General features: G+C 41.8%; 1 protein-coding gene across 1 annotated transcript; it reads left to right on the top strand.

Annotated features, from left to right (window-relative positions):
* Nucleotides 1-7074: 7074 nt before the first annotated feature.
* Nucleotides 7075-11754, top strand: htr5ab (5-hydroxytryptamine (serotonin) receptor 5A-b; the record flags this gene model as incomplete). Its single annotated transcript, XM_079291666.1, has 2 exons — nt 7075-7782; nt 11422-11754. The coding sequence occupies 2 exons, from the start codon at nt 7075-7077 to the stop codon at nt 11752-11754; spliced, it is 1041 nt and encodes a 346-aa protein (XP_079147792.1).
* Nucleotides 11755-16850: the final 5096 nt, after the last annotated feature.

Here is a 16850-nt window from a genome sequence, read left to right on the forward strand (position 1 = left end):
AGGGGAATTTTAATGTGTTTACCAAATGCCATCCAAGAATTGTCAACACCTTTCACTCAAAACGTTATTTAATTACAGCAAGAACACAAATATAAAGCTGCAATTCACTCTGGGAAAATGCTAAATAAAGCAATTGAAGTTTCTCCTTAATTAGACATACATGCAGGGGAAGGGGGTTGTAATTCAAAAGAACAACACCATTACACTGCGGCCTCTATAATTACCACGCGCGGCCGTTGGTGTGCACACTGCACCTGAACCATTGAGTCAACCTTGACAAATGGGGTTTTTTCGAGCATGAAGTCGAAGTTGTGAGCATCGTTTACGTGCAGGAAAGTCGGCTCCCTGCGTACTCTGCCAACAGAACATCATTGCTCAATCGTTGCAATTTATTGAATCTTCTTTTCCTTCATCTGCTGGCCCAGCGCTGCTTGCCTCAGCACATCACAGCCCAGCACCTTGCCTGTCTGAAGCTGCTCCTGCCTCGCCAGCTAGCGACACACACACACACACACCGACGATCTCGTTAAGCGTGGGTGGTGTACAGTGCAACCGCATATCATTCACTGTCAGGGACGCATGACAGCAGAGCTCAACATTATCAAGCTCGTAGGCAGAATTTGCGATTCATTCAGGTTCTAGAGGTTTAGCCCTTTATCTTCTGTGACACATTATAACCCGTCACGTTTTTTACTGTCGCCTCTAGGAGTTTGTTGTTTGGATAAAATCCCAAAGAAAAGACACAAAAATGACACGAAAACATTTTACACATGGGCTTTCCTACTGCAGCAAATACTTTTCGAATGGGCATGTAAGATGAATACACGTGAAAGTAAGACTTAATAAATCATGAAACTGTTTTAAGAGGTTTATATTTTAGCATGTACAACACGTTCCAATGTTACCTTGTGATCATAGAGCAAACAGAGGGTGCCCTAAGAGGGAATCCCATGACTCTCTGTGCTGAACATTCAATCACTCATTGCACAATTACGCAGGTGAGACACATCGCAGGATTGATGTGGCATGTTTACCAGCACAGTGGCATGTTTATCAGCACAGTCCCCGATCCAGGACCACATCCCCGTTTCCTCTTCAGTCATTTTCCAGGAACCCGCGGTGTGAAGTTGTAGTTGCTGACAGTGTCAAATTGTGGCAGGAACAGGAATAATTGATGACCGGCTATTTATGCTGATGGGACCAGCCTGGCGGGACAAGGTCAGAGATGTGATTTACAGCAATGTGCCAAGAGATAATATGAATAAAAATACCCTTTTGCCTCAGACAAGGGTGCAGAGCAGACTAGGGTGATGTTTGCATTGATATGAGTGAGTCACAGCTGCTTCAAACAGGACACACTGTTTGTTAGGGTGACACAGAGGTAATCGTTAAGCTTGATTGGTGCTCACATTTTTCCTTTTTCTTTTTTTGTTTTTGCAAAAACACGACTACAGTGCATGATACAAGCCATCATGTGTTTTCATCTGAGTCTGCTGCAGCGTATTTTAAATCACTAAACAGCTGAACAGCTGGAAGTGCAAGTATGTTATCTGTTTCAATGAGGAGCACTTTGCACTGACACTTAAAGTGGGTTGCATTAATGCCTTCATAGCCCTATAATTAGCGAGACACAATTTCACAAAGCAGGTTGTTTGGCAGTGACTGCACAAGCTACTGCTACGCTGATTTGATTCTGTGCATCAGCATCACCTGCGTGAGGGAGTCAAGTGGGAGGAGGAATAGCAGGGGGGAGAGGTAGGGATGCAGGGAAAGGTCCCTACAGCTACTCAAATGTTCCCCTTGAGCAGGGGGCGATGTGATAAATGTCTTGTGTGCCCATGTGTGCAGCTGCATATTTCATGGTTAGTTAGCGAAGCACACTCATCCTCTTTCAGCAGATGTTTCCTCCAAATCCCATGGATTTGGAGGAAGTGAGTGTTGGCACAAGTGACAATTAGATAAACACTCATTGTACTCGCCAAGGTTGCTGGAGTAAAGAAAGAAGGCGTGCAATGGGACATTTACACTGTAGTGGCGGCTATAAAGTACACTCAGAGTTTTAACATGGGACTTAATGTAGGTTTTGCTGCCACAAAATAGTTTTCTTTTTCTATGATGGTAATGAACACACCTCCCGTGGCGCTGGCAATGGTCTGAAACCACAATTTTAAATGGGTTCTCATTTATCATCAATTGCTCTTGGGATTCATAGTGGGTCTGGGACACCAAACAATCAGTTTCAGGGCATTTCTCAGTACTGTTGCTGCACCATTAGAGGTCAGCCAGTGGTGGACTGGGGGAGAAAGCGCTGCAAAGGTGTCCTCTTGGATGGCGCGATAAACATGATAAAATGCCCAATGTGCATGAAAACGTGATGCAGTGCACTAATGGGGGTTCTTAAAACAAAGAAAATGTAATGCAGTGCCCGCTGCGTTGCCAGATGTTCGATAATGATTGTATTTGTACGATAACTTTGCCCTATCTACAATCAATAATGCACAAATGACATAATGTATGGCCATTTTTGTGATGCTTACAATTAGCAGTTGATTTTAGTCTGCCTGTCTCATTTTAATTACTCTCGTACAGGCCATGATGTTGATGAATGTGACTCGCTATAGCCTCGCCAGCTAACATTCTCCCTCCCGCCACTTGTCACTCATTTGAAGAGAGTTTGAATGAGAGATGGCTAAACTGCCGCATCCATGTGAAATAATAGAACTTAGATTATGGCCTTAATTGTTTTCATACACATGAACAGATAAGTTGACTTCAAGCATCTGCAGTAATTTAACAATTCCCATTTGGCAACACTGCCTGCCTTTCTAGTGGATTAAACGTGATGCAGAGCCCTGTCTACAGTGTCTTCCAGTGGAGAAAATGGGAAGAAGTGCCATATATATATGCCCAGTGAACCAACTAGAAAAGTATAGGCTATATTATTTAATAGTAATATTTGATATATATATATAAGGGTGGTCGCGTGGAAGTATAATCCATCATAAAGCAGTAGGATCCCTGTCCTCAAGCAACCTACCTCTGATGACGATATAATACGGACTAATTAAAAAGGAGGGAATGTACGTTAAGCAGTCTGGCAACACAGAGGCACCGTCTTCTTCCACGTCGCGTGCCTCCAACAAAGCAGCTGTTGCTCGCGCGAAGTGCGCACCAAAAAAAACACACACACACACACGCAAGTCTCCCACATGCCCGGCAACAGCAGTGTTTACCGTTTGAATTTGACCCGGTTCCCCCCACGCCGACCGCCGTATGGTTCATTCCAGCCGCTCTGTTACTCAGTGCGAGGTGTTTCTGTCCGTCTTCAACACGGAGCCAAGGCGGCTCAGTCACTCCGCCGACAAAGCCAGCAGAGCGCATTTCGATGGAGAGGTTAACGCCGAGCAGAGATCTTCGCGTGCACGACTGTTTTGTGCCGAACTGTTAATGGGGTGAGTTATTATGATATATATGGTAGCTATACATGGTATGAATCGTTGTCGCCGAGTTTTATTTATCCAACAAGGAACAGCTCTTTTTTTTCTGGAATAGGTGAAAAAGTGAGGCTGCGTTGTTGAGATGTTGTGTAACAAGTGTCTCGATCGATAACCATAAACAAGTCCCCCTGATGGGACACGTGAGCTCCACAGGGAATCCCTAATAGTTACACGTTAAAGTTATGATTCTGGAGAATAAGTCTTTCCGAAACTGTAGATTTCAATAAATAATGCTCACATGAATGCGTTTTCTTTCCGTCAGTATACGATCAGCATGCTTTTTTTAATATCTTATATAAATCGTTTTGGAATCATATTCCATTAAAGCAAAGATAAAGTGGTGAATACACAACAGGACCCGAGTCAGAGGACACATCTGCACACCTTACAGCTGCAAATGTCAGCGCTCTCAAGCCTCAGAAGGTGAGAATCGGTAACGAATGAGCGTACAACCGTTTCACAGTGAAGAGCTCCACACAAAGGGAATGACATTCACACTCCTGCTGTTTTTAAATCACGAGGTTGTGACAGTGTTTTTGGACAGGATGAAATGGAATTGAGATGTCAAAAGTACTTTTGTTTTGTTTTTCTAACCAGAATCTGCAGCTGACAGCCTCCGATGCTTTAAATTGCTTTTATCAGCAGGCTGATTGCATAAAAAAAGGGAAGAAAAAACAAATCATGAATAAGAAACAAAAACAAAAGGCAAACATATGTAACACATTACTGTTCTTTTACCAAGAAAATGACACTCACATTTGTTTATGGTGGCTAGAAATAATTGAATAATTAACACAAAAAAAGCAAAACACATTATTGTAAGTTTGCCACAGCATTTGGAGTGCAGTGTGGTTTTCTTGCAAAGCCTTGAGAAGCTCAGATAAGATTCTACCGATTGATTTGCTCATTTTTTTAAATTACAATGAAATATATGTGGTCGAGAAATATCTCTCTGCTGCAGCTCGGTGATCAACATGACAATTATTTTCCATGAGCGCAATCGGTTTCACCTCTTTCCTCCTACGTGCATTAAAAAGTAAAAGCATACGGCCTTATGGTAATTAGATGTTAATCACCCTCTGTCCCTGTTTGATCTCTCATCGTTAACTAAAACCCCCACAAGGCTCTCCGGCAAATATGTCCAGTGAACCAGCTGACGCTAGCAAGTCTCATGACAGTGACTGACCTGAATTGACACTTTACCCACCGGGTCTCAAAAACCAGTCCTATGTATAGACCTAAATGTATTCAGTTATTGTCCTTCGACGTCAGCGAGTGTGACCCCCCCCCCCCCCTCCCTCCCCTCGCTCCTCTCACATATGCACATATTCATTTGCATGCGTTTTTCTGCCTTGTGTGTGTGTCTTTCACAGAGTGAGTGACAGCCGCTGTTTGAGGGAGGGATGCGGGCATGTTTGATTGCCTGTTCCCTTCAAAACGGTTGTCCAATTTCATGGCTATTGGGCTTTGTTAATAGACGTGGGGAGAAGAGGGAGCAGAGGGCTTATTGCTGTGCTTAGTTGGACCCTTTGATAAGAAGGCATGGTTTGTGATGCTATACGAGACAGTGTCACATGTCATATAAATATACCGGCTGACAGGGACATGGCTCCTATTGTCATTACCCGTCGGGCCTTTGATGAGTGACTGATAACAAGCAGCTCCCTCGGATACAACCCACTGGGTGTAACAACATATATGTGCAGAAGAGAGAGAGAGAGCGCCCCTCAACCGAGGCCAAATACCCTTTCTTGCAATGTTAGCGGAAGTGAAAAAGTATTTGTGTATCCGCCCTGTGAGGTGGATCTTCTTTGGCCCATGCTTCACCTTTCCGCCAAGTTTCATAAAAATCGGGCAAACACATTGAAAACCTCCATGGTGGAAGTAATGATGCATTTCACGAGGAACTCTGCTGCATGTTCAATTCTTTTGTAGAAAAATCAACACGTCCTTGGAAATTCAAGGAACGTTTCATTGATTTATTCATCAGAGTAATGCTTCAGTAATACAGTCAAAAGACATGTTATTAGAGGCCAAACAGACACAAGAATATGATCCTGTTGATTAAATCCTGCAATTTAAATTAAAATCAATTGGGGACAATTATTTCAATGACATGCATTAGCTACACTCATTATGGACACTTAGTCCTGGGATCAACCTGAGCACATCATCCAGATCCCGTCATTACAATGTCCCAAGGAGAAGACATGAAAAATGTATCATTTTTTTAATATTCAAGGTTGTGGTTATTAAAACTCCACTGTGGTGAATAATACAGTGGGTCAAGGTAAGAAACTGTGATCTGTATTTCTAAACAGCCCGGGAGGACTGTTAGAAGCAGGAGCAGTTCGTAGGGATAGGTTAAAGCAGGAGTTTAAACTGATCTATAAATAAGAAATTGGAATTAATTATTCAAATTAACATATATAATAATATATTGAGGCACATCTTAATGTATTTTCCAAGACAAGATGGAAGAAATCGTTATTGCACCCATGGATGCTGCTGAAAATGATGCTTCGGTAAGTCAGATGCTTCTTAAGTTATCATAACAACATATTCTGAACCAAAGCGATGGATTTCCAATATCAGATGAATCATTCCGTGTACTTTCATTTAAAGTTTGTATTCGAAATTCGAATTCATAAAATAGTTGATTTTCTGTAATTATGCCACTTCTGATGAAGTTGGTCTATTAAATGATACGATATTGTAAACTGTAAAGATCAACACCATCCTTAACAGCATCCAGCTGACTGACAGGATGCTTGGTTGGAGATGGTGTAGTGTTGACTTTGAGATAGTCTCTCCTGTGAATGTATTGATAGAGCTGGCATGTCAAATCTTTTCTCGTGTGAATCTGAAATGGAAACAATCCTATGTTAATTCGGAGTGTCTCTCAAACAGCCTCTGTTATTTAAAGTGAAAATAGATGCTGCTCTCTGCAACCACTTAAAAACATACAACTCCACAATGTTCAATGGAGGGATCTCTCGATTGGAATACGAAAGAGAAATATTCCCGAATGAATTTGCAACAAAGACTCCACTTAAAACTGCTAATTTTGCAACAGATGTCTTACTTCGATGCAAATCAAAGGACAGCGGTGGGATGATGAAACTGAATATTTATGGCCTCTTCCAGAAGTCAAGATGTCCGGGAGTACTTTTGAGCCTTTTTAACAGCAGATGAAATTGCACTTGAAAGTTGTCGTCAGGTTGCTTGACAGCTGTTAAAAAAACTCAAGTGCGTTTTACTATTGCGAGCAAATCAGTAAAGTGCCTCTTTTGTGAATGACACAGTGATGTACACTAGTGCATTTACGCAACAGTGCAAAGCCAGCCGTAAAAGCTACTGCTTTTGAGAGAATTGCATCGTCAACCTTTAGCATATACTGTTGAATTGCATAGAACATTTATTGATTTAAAAGGTTTTCAGATGTGAGATACTTGTAACAATCACATTGGAATCGTTTCTCCCTCTTCTCTCGAACAACTGCAGAATGCATCAACTGACTGCAGAAACTGTCTCTGAATCGTCTTGGCCCTTGGCTGCGGGGCCGTGAGCAGCTACCATGACTTATCCCAACACCAGCACACTGACAGCCAACTCCAGCGGAGCTCTGGACGGCCACGACTCCGGGGGAAACATCTACCGGCCTTTTTCTGTTTTCAGCGTGCTCACCCTTACGTTACTGTCAATGCTGGTGGTGGCCACCTTTGTGTGGAACTTGTTGGTGCTGGTTACCATCCTGAGGGTGAGGACATTCCACCGGGTGCCCCACAACCTCGTGGCTTCCATGGCCACCTCCGACGTGATGGTGGCCGCCCTGGTCATGCCGCTCAGCCTCGTCCACGAGCTGAACGGCAGGCTGTGGAAACTGGGCCGCGTGCTCTGCCAGGTGTGGATCTCCTTCGACGTGCTCTGCTGCACGGCCAGCATCTGGAACGTGACGGCCATCGCTCTGGACCGCTACTGGTCCATCACCAGGCACCTGGAGTACACGCTCAAGACGCGCAAAAAGATCTCCAACGTGATGATCGCACTCACGTGGCTGCTGTCCTCCATCATTTCCCTGTCGCCTCTTTTCGGCTGGGGGGAGACCTACACGGAGGGGATGAAGTGCCAGGTGAGCCAGGAGCCGTCCTACACCATCTTCTCCACCTTCGGAGCATTTTACCTGCCGCTTTGTGTGGTGCTCTTTGTTTATTGGAAGATCTACAAGGCTGCCAAGTTTCGGATTGGTTCCCGCAAGACCAACACAATAACACCCATGGCTGAGGTGATTATAAATTTTTCTTTTGTTCAAATCCCTCATTAATCTCTCTTTACATCCCCATGTCATGGTATTGGGTATTACATGCAGATACTCTTTGAAACCAATCAGAGAGCTAGATTGAGCTGCACACGAGTCGGTAAGGTTGGTTGACAGTACTTGGTTTAACGCTTATGTTGAGATGTTGTGGAGGAAATACACCACATGCTTTGAGTACAAATAAGCTGTGTAGGCCAACAGTTTACTTGACAAGACGACAGAAGTGAGACACGCGACGCTATGTCCCAAGACCCACAAATATAAGTTGCTGTACATTTATTCATCATTCTGGCTGATGAGCTATTCAACAGCAATCAGGGAAACATAAGAATCTGATGAATGAGCATGCGGACAAATGATTGCAGCAATCCTGCTCATCACCACCAGCTTGCTAATGTGCGTAGGCAGAAGGTAGAAAGCTATAAATACCCCATCCAGCTTCTTTAATGGGCCACTGCACCTTCCTGGCATTGGCGTTTCTCTAATCAGCAGACAGAAAGGTCTAGAACTGTTCCGCAAGCATGAGCAAACACCTAATCAGGCAAATTTACCCTGTGCAAATTGAGTCGGCATCTACTTTTCACCTGCCCTCATGGTGAGTAATGCAAATTGAAAAGCCCTGAAAGCACCTCAGTGATAGAGATTATGTCACTTTTAGACATCTTAGAGCAGACGCCTCTTTCTTTCACCTGTGAAAAGGCTTCTTTTGAAAATCAAACGCCTGAACATTCTGAGAACTCCACAGAAAATACACAGTGGGGCCTTTTTTTCATGTCATCCACGTACTTTAAAATGTCCCCCCAGTCCTAAAAGATACCTCTTAGTTACGCAAGTGTGACATCATTTGGCCCAAAATCAGGAGTTCGTGGTCAAGGAGAACCGATTGTTGAATAAATTATCCCCGTCCTTTGTTGCTTTGGTAGACTAACTTTATGTCAAGTTTCATTACACAGGCAATCACTCTTGTAGCTATAGCAATTCAATTGAATATCTTTTATTAGTCATTTTGCTTTCCACAGATGTACCGGTAGCCGCTGCTTATAGTCGTATTAGACGTGTCTCGTTACCCAGCCAGAGTTTATTGTCGTCATTCCCCAGCGTACATCGAAGAGTCGAGACACCGAGCCCTGCAGAGTGTCCGTACGGAGTTGTAATGTGAGCGAAGGCATCCACATGCAAGATAATAAACCTGCACTCATCCATGAGACATCCAAAGACATGCGTACACATGCCACCAGAAATGGAGTTTAAAGATGTGGACCGATTCTTGGCCTAGATGCAAAAATAATTTAACACTACAGTACCAAAAGCCATAAAATGTAGTTTCAGAACAAGATTAATGTCACTACAAATATGAAAGCTGTCTAATGTTAAAGCACTGGTACATTAACTTCTATTATTTACATTATAGATTTCATTAAACCTCAAAACTCTCTAGCTCGACTGAATAACCTGACCGTCAACAGGTTCTTGAACAGTTGTACCCTTTTAACATATGAAAGAAGCAAATGAGAAATTCTTGACAAGATTTTTTTTTTTTTTTTTTTTAAAGACAGCCATCCATATCTGCAGGTGGGAGACTGTCCTCATCAGAGAGAAGACAGTGCCAGTCACAAAGTCTGAAGTCTGGAATAGCCAGACCTCCAGATCCTCACAGCTGTCAGCGCTAAAGAAAGGCCTGGCTCCAAACATTATCATTCGTATAGGGGTACAAAAACAAATGCTCTGGCTTGTTTGTATTTCTTGAAAACAATCACAATCGACTTGGGCGGCGCTAAGCCCAGGATGCAGCGACGGTGTCATTTATAGAAAGCACATATAGCTGCAGGGGAGAAAAATGCTGCGTGAGATATGCAGCAGCTTAAACTCATAGTCTACACCCGGTATGGGCGGGTATCGCTTTAAAATGTACAGTGCCAGTACCCAACACCAGTACGCTTAAAGTGACGCCATTACCAATAGAGTACCGCCTCCGCACTCACAGGCGATCCCAGTTGTGTGGGTTGTAGCTGCTGCGGTAGTGGGCAAGTCACATGTCATATTAATTGAAAGAACGCTCACGGACCTGTTCATTCCAGCTTAAAGCCACTCCACTCTACATCGCTCACCAAAAAAAGAAACAAGCTGCGTTGTAGGCTACCCAATCGGTTTTTTTTACATTCAAAGCTACTATTGAGGTTTTCAGATAAAGCATTCAAATGTCTGAAGTCAAATTTTATGACAAACCTCTCAATTAAGTTATTCATTGGATTAAGTTAGCCAGGCAAGAACTAATACTTCCAGCATGTAACTCCCCATGAAACCACAAATTGTCCTTTTTACATCTCAGCTTGTGTGCAGATTAAACCAACGAAACGTATCGTGTTAATTGATTGACTTCAGAGGCTTTGGACAGAGCCACTGCTTCCAGTTTGTGTGCTAAGCTACGCTAACCATCTATTTAGCTTCATATTTATGTTGATCTTTTGGTCTGCTGACGCTTGGAGAAGTAGGCTTTGTCAAAAGAAAAGGATAAGCTCTCTATATATTTAATGACTGAAACAAGATTTAGTTTGAGTCTCAGCTTCATAGTTTGAAGCTACATCCTAACCTCATCACTGATGCACGGTGTAAAGGAAGATCCTCAGTTAGCTTAGCGACTGCACAATCTCATGTCGAGGTGTTTTAAACCAGACACAGAATTTGAAACCTCCTTCCCAGCAGCACTAAGCTTTTAACCTCTAGCCTCTGCTGTGGATGGACTTGCTTTATCCATCAGTTATAGGCCCCGCTGACCCGTATTGATTCAACTACATTTACTCCAGAGTGAACAAGTTTCTCCATCTCCAGGTTCCTGTTTAAACGTTGAACAGTGTAGAGTGTTGGTCTGCTTCACTTCAGACACATTTAGAAGGTCTTCATAAAGGCCGTTCGGCTGCTGAACGACCCGCACGACTTCACCTGATAAACGGAAAATAAAGTCAGCCTTTATCTGCGCTAACAGGTGAGGAGAAAGTCTGCAGATTAATGTCGACATTTCCTTTTTTCTTTTCCCAGCTGTGCAGTATGTTTGTGAAATGGGCTGCTGGAAAATGCAGATGAAGACACTGCTCTAGATTTATGCCCTGTGTGTGTATGTGTGTGTGTGTGTGTGTGTGTGTGTGGGTGTGTGTGTGTGTGTGTGTTGAACAGTTACGCAGTGTATATATCAAATGCTTTTATTGTGAAAGGTAAGAAGGGAAGGAGTGGATCTGGTGGCCTTTGTCAAGGTTAGAGGGAGTAATAAAGTTTGCGTCTTGGTTCTGGACAATGGAGCTTCCATGTTGTTGTACACTAGAATGTCCATTATGAATATGTCTTTTCTGCATAACGCGTCTGGTTGATGCCTTTATTTGTGCTGCGAAAGCTCAGAAAAATCAACCTCGTTCTGGAAAAACAAAATTACATTTCTTTTTTCCCACATAATATTTACGTTCTGTTTGAAAGTACTCAGGACAAAAACAACAATATACTGACGTGTGAGTTAATTGCACGGATAAAACAAAAGAAAAACACCCCAGGTGTGTAAAAGCTTTTTAAATGGATCAATGAAGGAACTGATTTATTCTCTGATCGCTTCCTTCCCAGGTAAAGGACGAAACACATCAACCGCAGATGGTGTTCACTGTGCGCCACGCCACCGTCACCTTCCAGACAGATGGGGACACATGGCGTGAGCAGAAGGAGAAGAAGGCGGCGCTGATGGTGGGCATTTTGATCGGCGTGTTTGTACTTTGCTGGATCCCCTTCTTCATCACCGAGCTCATCGTCCCACTGTGCTCCTGTGACATCCCGCCCATCTGGAAGAGCATCTTCCTGTGGCTGGGGTACTCCAACTCCTTCTTTAATCCACTAATATACACCGCCTTCAATAAGAACTACAACAACGCCCTGAAAAACCTCTTCTCCCGGCAGCGCTGAGCCACTCGGCATGCTGGGAAGACACACACGTACACCAGCATACTCCAGGCAGAGAAGGACTGACCTGTCTGTATCCGTCACTCAATCATCCTTCAGATGGATGATAACCAGAGACTGTCTGAAAAAACTGTCTTTATTTATGTGTGTTTTTATTTGTGTGTTGTTTTGTTTACTACCCTGCTGAGGTAACCTCACAGCTGGACTGAAACGGGTGTCTGAGCTGCTGTATCTACAAAGAGAGGAATAAATTGGTTGTGTTGCAGGCGGCAGTGATGGTTGCAGTGGCGTCTACAAATTGGTTTCCTTCTGCCGTTTCAGGCTTATTAGGGAGGAAGCCATGGTAACTCCCTCGTAAACAGTTTCGTCATATGTGGCGCTGCTGGGGACAATTTCAAAGTAAAGCTGGAAGAAACATTCGAGAAAACCCTTTTAGAACTGCACAAAAGATCCTGATCAACAATAAACCAACAAGTTGTGTGTTATTTTCTAAACTATACACAACTAAATCTTAGATGATGAAAAAAAATGGCTTTGATTCTAGAAAAGAAGGATTTGAGTAAAGAAACCACCTTATAGCTGAGTAGACATGAACTCCCCGACTTCACATGTAATTTATTCATACAGACTTGTAGATAAATGTACAATCTCTCCTCTGATGCTGGATATCCATACACCAATTCTCTTTGCACAAACAACCACACACGCCATTGACTTTTATAAAGCAGGAAAATAGCAGAACAAGTTATCATTTCCATTGTCTCGGAATAGATGCATTGTAGCTGCAGCCACATCTCACAGCAGATAAACAAAGTAACCAGGTACAGAGGACGTGTGGACTGGTGTAAAGCTATTCAAAGCATTATCGCAACTACATATTCTGTAGCCCGAGAGGTCAATAGAAATGAAATCGGCAAATAAAAATAATAATATTGCATTATTGTATAAAGAAGCTTAAGTGCTGAGACAATGCATGTCTAAAAGAATGACTTGTGACTTGATATTACAGTAGGGGAGTTATGGGAATAAGAAGATCATGTTAATCAATACCAATATCTCTATTTGGCTCAGCACACAAAAACTATGCCTCAGTTAGTCTCATGGTGTTTTTTATATGACTCCCTTGTTTCCTGCACAAATTGCCTCTTTCGTCTTAAAGTGTTCAACACTGGAGAAGCAGTATGATCCTTTATTTTGGTGTGTAATATACTGTAATGTGAGGAATCACGCATGACAAATTAATCCTCGGCAAATAGTTGTGCTACATGTATTTGAGCTCCTGAGAGCAACATGAAAGTATCACAAATCCAATAAGATGTTGAAAAGTGCTAAAATCTAATGTCACTGTCAAGTGAAAACCATGTATCTCCGAATTTGGCGATTTTGAATTCTTCAGATAAACGGAAGGATTATTAACTATGGTTCAAGGAAATTATCCTATTCTTGAGCTTAATAAACTATTTAACTAGAAGAGTCTAGATGATAACTTTAGCATGATAACATGCGCAGAATGACAACGCTAACGTGTTGATTTTTAGCTTTCTTAAGTGTGTTCGCATGCTAACATTAGCTGATTAAAACAAATTAAAGCATTGACTTGGTAATAGCGACAGATGAAAAGTTAGGGGGATCACCAATGTCATTACCCATCATCCTGAGGGGGACTTGGATGTATATGTGCCAATTACGTGGCAATTCCTTTTGAGACATCTCACTGAAAAACGCAAATGGTGCTAGAGGAAAAAGTCAGGGGATCCCAAAAGTCCTAAGGACTCATCATACCAAATGTCATGCCAATTTATCCAATAGTAGTTGAGGTGTTTCACTTTGGACCGAGTGGCAGTCTCATCGTCATGAACTGACATCCTTAGAGCCATGACAGTAGCAAGGCTAAATAAAACATTGTGTTTTCAAAATGCATCGTTTCAAAGCTTAAAATGGGTGTTTTAGCTCATGAAAAGTTTATATTTTAAGAGATACATCGTTTTCACATGACTTAAAGTGTTATAACAGAATACAATAGAGTACTATAAAAATTATCCTTTTTCTACACATTTTTTGTACACAAAGTTAGACTATGATCTGTAAGACAAGACTGCACCTGGTATCTACCTAACCTCAGCCTTTTACCTTAATTTATACTGACAGACCTCAAATGACATGGAATACATATGGGTGTTACATATATATATATATATATACACACATATTTACATATATATATATACATACATATATATACATACATATATATATATACACACACACACACACTTACACAAATAGCCTCAATTGTAATACAAATATACGATAGTAATTGAGACGACACTACATATCCAGTTAAACAGAGTAATGTATCATGATGAGGAAATATTAAATATATATGTAAAGAAAATATGCCCACTAACTGCAATGGTGGATTCTGTGAAAACAATATTCTGTGGTGAATGATGAAATATAGACAGAAATAGAAATCCTAGATATGGTTCAAAAGAAGAAAAAGACAGTGCTGGTGACAACAGATCTCTCTTAGCACTTCTTAAATGTATTAATCGCATGACTCGCTGGTTGACTTGGAGACATTTGGTGCTCTTCAGGATTCACTTTTTCAAATGACATCTCACCGCTCCCCAGATTGCCCGAGGATGGTTGATTATTCACCCATTGCCCCTCTTAGGTCTTGTTCTGTGTGGTGACCCAGCTCAGGAAAAGCAAATGTTGCAGAAATGTGTTGTTTGCCATTTATCTCAGTTTCCATTTTCAAAAGAGGTAAAAAAAACAACAACAAATGTGGACAATTACCTCCTTCAGAGGCACCTTTTGGAAATCCATACTTGTTTTCATAAAAGCAGACCCAAAAGAAGGGGGAATCTGATGTGTTATTGTGTCAGTGTGTTTTCAATGTGTGCACGATTTCTTCCACAGAAGCCTTGGCTGATAAAAGTGACAATAAACGAGCCCTTGATTTGTGATACGCAGCGTCAAGCTTGGCACTTTGGCATGAACGTAAGAGCTGTTCAGGTTGAGCCACGAGGCATACTGCTGATATTTGCCAACAGTTGGCTACAGACACACACACACACACATACATGCCCGCATAGAATGAGAGGGAGAAAGAATTCAGTGTTCTCGTTTTGATAATAATTCACTTTTATGATCGTCATTGCCCAACTACTGGAAGTCATTTTATAAACAGGCATTCGCTCTTCCCATCTCTCTACGGGGCCACTCCCAGCATGCGCATGTCAGAGCCAGGAGTGAGACCGCTTCTGTTCAAAGGAGCACATCCATCCATGTTTTGAGGGAAGACAGGATGCATGAAAATGGGTCTCGGCTAAACTGATTTAGGATTAGAACCAGATGCCTCTGGCAAGGCAAACCTGTTATTTAGCCACTGAATTTTACAGAAATAGATGCAACGAACAAAGAAATATGACAACGAATGGAATATGTGGGCAAATAGAGACATGTGAGGATGTTAATAAAGAAACATTTGAATGGAATAGGTTTTACCACTCTAAATAGCACCTGTTGTATGCATATCTGCTGTCTTTCTGCACATGGATTTCTGTATACCACATAGGTTCTGTAATATCCCAGCCAGCATGTCAACAAAGATATATGCAGTTTGCCAACACTAGCCTCTGGTGACAATAGATCAGGCTTTACGTTATGGGTGAAGGGCACATGGGGCAGACATGTAGTGTTGAATGACCAGATGTCTTCACAACAGAGTGGGCTCAGTCTCTTACTGGCTGAGGTGTCGGCGACTGTGTGACTCCGTTGTTGTTCCACTTGTTCTTCTGCGACGGCTCAGTCTTATCCAAATATAAACTGCACAGCAGGACTGTGAAGAGGAGGATTCTATAGTGAGCATATGTATATGTGATCTGAATGAGCGCGTCGCTTTCTCTTTCTTAACCTCCGCTCGGCTTCTTGCTGGCTTCAGGTTCTCGGGGGGCAAAAACAGAGCGGATTGTAGGAGAATGGAAAATCCTAAATGCTCCAGAGGAGATACGAGATGAGAAACCTTTCTTTGCCTCGGGACACAACTCGGATGGACAGTGCTTCCTGGATTTTCTTATTTCATACTTTAATTCATGAGCTCTGCGAAAGTGCTGGGCTGAAGCTGTGACTTAACACTGAAAAGTAGAAATCTATTGAGGAATGTTTTTTCTTATCTCTAAATATCAGTATGTAAGAAATCCAGAACTGTAATCAATATTTGACAGCTGTCTCAAGAGATAAAATATATATACACACATATATTATATATATATATCTTTAGCTGGTTTTGTATTTTCACAAGATAAAAACACACCAATATGAAAAAGTGAATCTACAGCCCGCTTGCTATGAGTTTATACTGACTCAGTGTAGTGCTTATGCTAAATTCTAATTGCAGCATGCTAACATGCTCAAAATGACGATGCTAACATGAAAATGTTTAATGATATAGATTTAATATTTACCATGCTAACATTTTCTAAATAGCACTAAACACAAAATACAGTTGAGGTTGTTTTGTAGGTACAATATTTGGTCGTTGTTATAAGTCACCTTTTGAAATGAATGACTGCACCAAATTCCACGGCAATCTCATAGTTGTCGAGACATTTTTTTTAAATAACATAAATGTCAACTTCTTGGTGGCGCTAGAGGAAAAGTCAACGGATCGCCAGTCATTGGGATAATTTCCCAATGACAATCCACGTCAAGCAAATATTTCAATCGGGACCAAAGTGGTGGACAAACTGCCGGCAGGCTGCTGCTGTTAAAACAAATGCTTTTTCAACTGTTTGCTCAATGAGCCTGTGAAGCGAGATCATATATACATGAAAGCACAAATAACAAAATTAATTCCTCTATTATAAACTGAATTTCCAACCATGTTTTCCAGAAGTATAAAATTAAAATAAAAAAATGAACAGCCGTGCAGTCAATAATAAAACGTTCTGAGTCAGGGTCTCAAGCTTGTAACATGTGAAGATAAAACACTTTATTTAAGTTTCCTTTTAGCCTCAAAAGGAAAAACGAGAGGATTTGAAACCCAAGGCAAGCACCGTCATCAAAATTGTCGTCGGCCTTTTCTTGGAGGT

The sequence above is a fragment of the Melanostigma gelatinosum genome (assembly GCF_949748355.1).
Source record: "Melanostigma gelatinosum genome assembly, chromosome: 20".
NCBI lineage: Eukaryota > Metazoa > Chordata > Actinopteri > Perciformes > Zoarcidae > Melanostigma > Melanostigma gelatinosum.